We start from the raw sequence: 6,000 nt of genomic DNA on the forward strand, positions 1-6,000 counted from the left end.
TAGTTATACATATTTTAGGGGTACATGTGATGTTTTGATACGTGTACACAATGTATAATGATCAAATCAGGGTTATTGGGATACGTATCACCTCAAACATTTATCTTTTCTTTGCATTGGAAACATTACAATTCTAGCTATTTTGAAATATGCAATAAATTAACTATAACTCCCTACAGTACTGTCAAATACTAGAATGAAGACCACTGCTTTTGCAAGGTCCTGAGCGCCATCAATTTCACATGAGCATAATATATATGGCAGCCACTTGCCAACTTACCCAGTACCATCAATGCTGTTAACAGTTCTTCATCCTTTTTCCAGCTTCTACTCGAACACGAATGCAAAAGCAGAAAATGAATGATAGCATGGATACCTCAAACAAGGAAGAGAAATGAGGAACTCAGGACCTTGGTGGACACTGTACACCTCTGGATTCATCGTCTCTCACAGATGTGACTGTATAACTTTCCCAGGTTCTGTTTATGGCCACATTTAATATCTTCAGCTCTTTTTGTGGATATAAAATGTGCAGATGCAATTTTTTGGGTGATTCCTAAGCCACTTGAAATGTTAGTCATTGTTATTTATACAAGATTGAAAATCTTGTGTAAATCCTGCCATTTAAAAGTTGTAGCAGATTGTTTCCTCTTCCAAAGTAAAATTGCTGTGCTTTATGGATAGTAAGAATGGCCCTAGAGTGGGAATAACCCATGCCTGTCTGACTACTTTGCCTTCTTTTGTAGCATATAGGTGATGTTTGCTCTTGTTTTTATTAATTTATATGTATATTTTTTTAATTTAACATGAACACCCTTAGGAAATGTGTCCTATCTATCTTCCAAATGCAATTTGATTGACTGCCCATTCACCCAAATTGTCCTGAACTCTTCTGCAAAAATGGATATTGTTAGAAATTAGAAAAAAATTACTAATTTTACACATTAGATTTTATTTTACTATTGGAATCTGATATACTGTGTGCTTGTTTTATAAAGTTTTGCTTTTAATTAAATAAAAGCTGGAAGCAAAGTATAACCATATGATACTATCATACTACTGAAACAGATTTCATACCTCAGAACTTAAAAGAACTTACTGATTACTTTCTTCATCCAACTTATGTTTTTAAATGAGGATTATTGATAGTACTCTTGGTTTTTATACCATTCAGATCACTGAATTTATAAAGTACCCATCTAGTACTTGAAAAAGTAAAGTGTTCTGCCAGATCTTAGGTATAGAGGACCCTAACACAGTATATCCCAAGTGCACTTTCTAATGTTTCTGGGTCCTGAAGAATTAAGATACAAATTAATTTTACTCCATAAACAGACTGTTAACTATAGGAGCCTTAATTTTTTTTTTCATAGAGATTTGTCTAATTGCATCTCAAAATTATTCTGCCCTCAATTTGGGAAGGTTTGTGTTTTCTCTGGAATGGTACATGTCTTCCATGTATCTTTTGAACTGGCAATTGTCTATTTATCTTTTATTTTTTTAAGTCAGTATGGTCTAACACTGGCATGTTCAAAGCCACATTATTTCTAGTCCAAAATTACAAGTAATCAAGGGTCATTATGGGTTAGGCATTAATGTTTCTATCTGATTTTGTGCAAAAGCTTCAAATTAAAACAGCTGCATTAGAAAAAGAGGCGCTTCTCCCCTCCCCTACACCTAAAGGTGTATTTAAACTATCTTGTGTGATTAACTTATTTAGAGATGCTGTAACTTAAAATAGGGGATATTTAAGGTAGCTTCAGCTAGTTTCTAGGAAAATCACTTTGTCTAACTCAGAATTATTTTTAAAAAGAAATCTGGTCTTGTTAGAAAACAAAATTTTATTTTGTGCTGAATTAAGTTTCAAACTTACTATTTTGACAGTTATTTTGATAACAACGACACTAGAAAATTTGACTCAATTTCATCATTATTTCTGCATGAATATCATACAAATCCGTTAGTTTTTAGGTCAAGGGCTTACTATTTCTGGGTCTTTTGCTACTAAGTTCACATTAGAATTAGTGCCAGAATTTTAGGAACTTCAGAGATCGTGTATTGAGATTTCTTAAATAATGCTTCAGATATTATTGCTTTATTGCTTTTTTGTATTGGTTAAAACTGTACATTTAAAATTGCTATGTTACTATTTTCTACAATTAATAGTTTGTCTATTTTAAAATAAATTAGTTGTTAAGAGTCTTAATGGTCTGATGTTGTGTTCTTTGTATTAAGTACACTAATGTTCTCTTCTCTGTCTAGGAGAAGATAGATAGAAGATAACTCTCCCAGTATCTCATCCATTCCTAGCCTTTAAGGGGCTCTATATGCTAGAGATTCCCAAATTTATTTCTTCAGCCCTGATCTTTTCACAGAGGTCAAGGCTCTTACAGCCAACAGAACTCTTGATTCCTACTCCCCTCTACCCAATGTCTCAAAATATAAACTAAAATCAAATAAATAAAAATCTTCTTTTTTTTTCTACCCTGGTCTTTCTCCATTTTATTAAACACTTATCAAGTCAAAAACTTAGGAGCTATCTATTAATTCTTGTCTGGGCTACTGCTAAAGACTTCTAACTAGTCTCCCTGTTCCCTTTCTTTCTTTACTGTCAAACTCCATAAAGAACAAAAATGATTGTTTAAAAATATAAATTGATTCACATTGCTCTCTACTTGAAGTACTTAACAGGAATTATAAAGCCCCTACTGACTTCCCATCCTCATCTTGTAGAATTTTCTCCTTGTCACTATGCTTTAGCCACACTGAACCTTTTTCTTTAAAATGCCAAGCCTATTCTTACCTTAGGCTTTTATATTTCTTCTTCCTTCTGCCTGGAATGCTCTTTTCCCACAATTTTGCATAGCCAGTTCCTTTCTGTCTTTCAGAACTCAGCTCAGAGGGCTTCCTTGACCACCAAGCTAAAATCATCACTTTGTATTGTATCATTCTCCTTCAAAAGTGTAACAGCATCCATCTATCACTATTTCCCACCATCTGAAATTGCCTTTCTTGTTACCTGTCTCCCCATCCCTAGCCACTCCCCACCCCAGATTGTACCATCAGCCTATCTATTCTTATTTACCACTTTTAGGTCTAGCACCTAGAAAGTCCATCTGTAGAAGAAGAAACAGAATATATGTTTTCCATATTTTTCCAAGTATGTGAAAACAAACAACACCCTCTTCCTCTTTTAAAATGCCATGTACTAGTATCTACCATATTCCAGGCACAGTTCTAAATGCTAGAGCTATAACAATGAATAAATAAAACTAAAATCCCCATCCTTGCAGAACTGACTTTCTAGTTTTAGGCAAAGAGAGCAAATGAATGAATAAATGAGGAATACATGGTATGTGAGATTGTATTAAAGACTGAGGAGAAAAACAAAGCAAAGAGGAGGGCAAGGAAGGCTGGTAGGGAAAGGAGTTTTAAAATTTAAAAGAGAGTGATCAGGGAAAGACTTGAGTGATATTTGGGCAAAGATCTGAAGGAGACAAGAGAGTGAGCCAGACACAAACAGGAGTCAAACATTCCACAGAGAGAGGTAGGAGTATGTCTGGTGTGTTTGAAGAACAATTAGGAGGTCATAGCAAAATGGGCAGCAAGTATCTCTCTTCATCTAATGCAAAATATAAAAGGCCTTTATGTATATTACAAGTCTATAATCCTTTATCTGTAGTTCCAAAATTGAGAAAGCTTTAAAATCCAAGTGAGTCTGTGTGTTTTGTGCCAAAACTCATATGGCATCAAAACCATATGTAAACTGGCACAGAGCTATTTATAATCTTTATAATTGGAATATTCTCATTTCACTGCAGAAATATTAATATGTTTGATTGGGAGCTAACCCAGACCCACCTTAGGTGTTGTGTATTATTTGGCATATGTACCATATTATCATCCTAAACTCCCCCAAAATTATGAAACCCATCTGGCACCAAGGGTTTCAGACAAGGGACTATCTTAAATTTATATGATTTCTCAAAAACACGGCAGATGAAATTCTTTCCTTCTGGAACAGCGACACGTTTGTTCCTGAAGGAAGAAAGGCAAAGTGCGCAGAGCAGGAAAAGCAGCCAGCATATCTCAATAGGCTGTATTTATATTGGGCGGAGATCTTAAATGAAATGCAGTCTCTTAGGTCACATCAAAATCAAGCAGCCTAAATGACACTAAAAAATGTTGTCTGCATGGGAGAGAATTGTTCACTTCTAGAGATGAATTTAGTATTCCAATGAATAAATACTCACTATAATAAAAGGGGCAAATTCAAATTCATATATTATTTACTTTTTTTTTTTTTTTGAGATGGAGTCTCACTCTTGTTGCCCAGGCTGGAGTGCAATGGCACGATCTTGGCTCACTGCAACCTCTACCTCCGGGGCTCAAGCAATTATCCTGCCTCAGCCTCCCCAGTAGCTGGGATTGCAGGAGCGCACCACCACGCCGGCTACTTTTTGTATTTTCAGTAGAGATGGGGTTTCGTCATGTTGACCAGGCTGGTCTCGAACTCCTGACTGCAGGTGATCTGCCCACTTTGGCCTCCCAAATTGCTGGGATTACAGGTGTGAACCACTGCACCTGGCCTATTTACTTTTTCATTGCAGCTTTCTAAAGGTACAAATGGCCAGGAGGAAACTAGTTATACTAGTTCTATTATCATCTGGATGATTTCATAGAAACTTGCTTTTAGAAGTATATTTTTGTTCCTCATTTTAGGGCCAATATAGTACACACAGCATAGGTAAAGTTTCAGTAGAATTTTCCTTTGGACTAAATAGATATTTTACAGGACAACTCAAACCTTACCTCCAGAAATATTAAATTTCCACCATAGGTGTAGCTTCTTAAATAGAAATATATTATGGTAGCACTGTATAATATCTACGTGAGATTCAAACAAGCTCTTTTAATACACAGTAAGCATAGTCATCCATTCTCAATACTTTTTTTGTGTGTCCATTTTCTTGGGACTATATATATTAGTATTGACATATGACAATTGTCATATTAAACAATGACAATATCAAAGGTTAAATTTACTACACAGACCAACCTCAGTTACTTCCTAAATACAAAATGTTATTTTTAACTGAATTTACTGAGAAAATTGTTAAGCTTTGTATTTCTATGTGTTTTGACAAAGATTGAATTAAAAATAACAGTAAGATTTGATTTTTTCCTTTCTCTTCACAATTCTCCCAACTCTGTTGATGTAATAAAGGGGTGTTGCATAATGAGATAGTTAAGATTATATAGTTTGTAGTTGCATCTTTTCATTATTCCTGGTTAAGAATCCAGCCTCTAAATAAAACTCTCCATGTTAAGGTCCAGAATGACTGGCAATTTACATGAACTATAACCTGAAGAACATACTTAACATTCTTAACCTTTGTTTTTTAAAATGAATTCAATGGCATCTTCACAAACCTCTATCAGCAGATGAGGGCACTTCTTCATTCCTATAAAATCTTAACCTTTCTCTGTGTAAATTAGTGGACAATTATTTTAGAAGCACTAAAACATTGACTTCCTCGTGTGAGCAAGAGAGGAAACAAAACTTTTGGGAAAATCTAAGATAAACGTGCAAAAAAAAGGATCCATTAATTTCTAATGTAGTGTCCTTATGAAAAGGTACCTTTTCTCTCACATATCACTAAGGTTCTTCAAACACTCATCTGTCAGAAGGAAATTTTAAAAAGGAAATCTTTTTCCTTCCCATAGGAGTGTCAATGGCAAGCCTATCCTCAAAGACCAGAAAGAAAGCATGTTTTTTCAGACAGATGTACCCACACCCAGGACTCATCTGTCATCTCTCAGATCTAAAACTAGCTCTTCTTTGTTGTTTGGCGTCAGAAGTTTTAAGGGCTAAACCACTAATTCTCATCCTTGGCTGAACATCAAATTACTTGTGGAGCTTTTAAAATGTACTGAATTTGGGCAGGGCGTGGTGGCTCATGGCTGTAATCCCAGCACTCTGAGATGCCAAGGTGGGTG

General features: G+C 35.2%; 1 protein-coding gene across 5 annotated transcripts in view; it reads left to right on the forward strand.

Moving 5' to 3' along the window:
- RB1 (RB transcriptional corepressor 1) overlaps positions 1–2,202 on the forward strand; it is a 162,489-nt gene extending 160,287 nt beyond the window's left edge. For 4 of the 5 annotated variants that reach the window (XM_032150858.2, XM_058437872.1, XM_058437873.1 and 1 more), the window contains one exon: positions 325–2,202. In XM_032150858.2, the coding sequence (XP_032006749.1) occupies positions 325–398 (74 nt within the window). In that variant the 3' untranslated portion in view covers positions 399–2,202. Of the gene's footprint in view, positions 1–305 lie in introns of all 5 variants that reach the window. The other variant, XM_058437876.1, reaches the window with a different exon arrangement.
- Positions 2,203–6,000: the final 3,798 nt, after the last annotated feature.

The sequence above is a fragment of the Hylobates moloch genome, unplaced genomic scaffold (genome assembly GCF_009828535.3).
Source record: "Hylobates moloch isolate HMO894 unplaced genomic scaffold, HMol_V3 SCAFFOLD_4, whole genome shotgun sequence".
Classification (NCBI taxonomy): Eukaryota; Metazoa; Chordata; class Mammalia; order Primates; family Hylobatidae; genus Hylobates; species Hylobates moloch.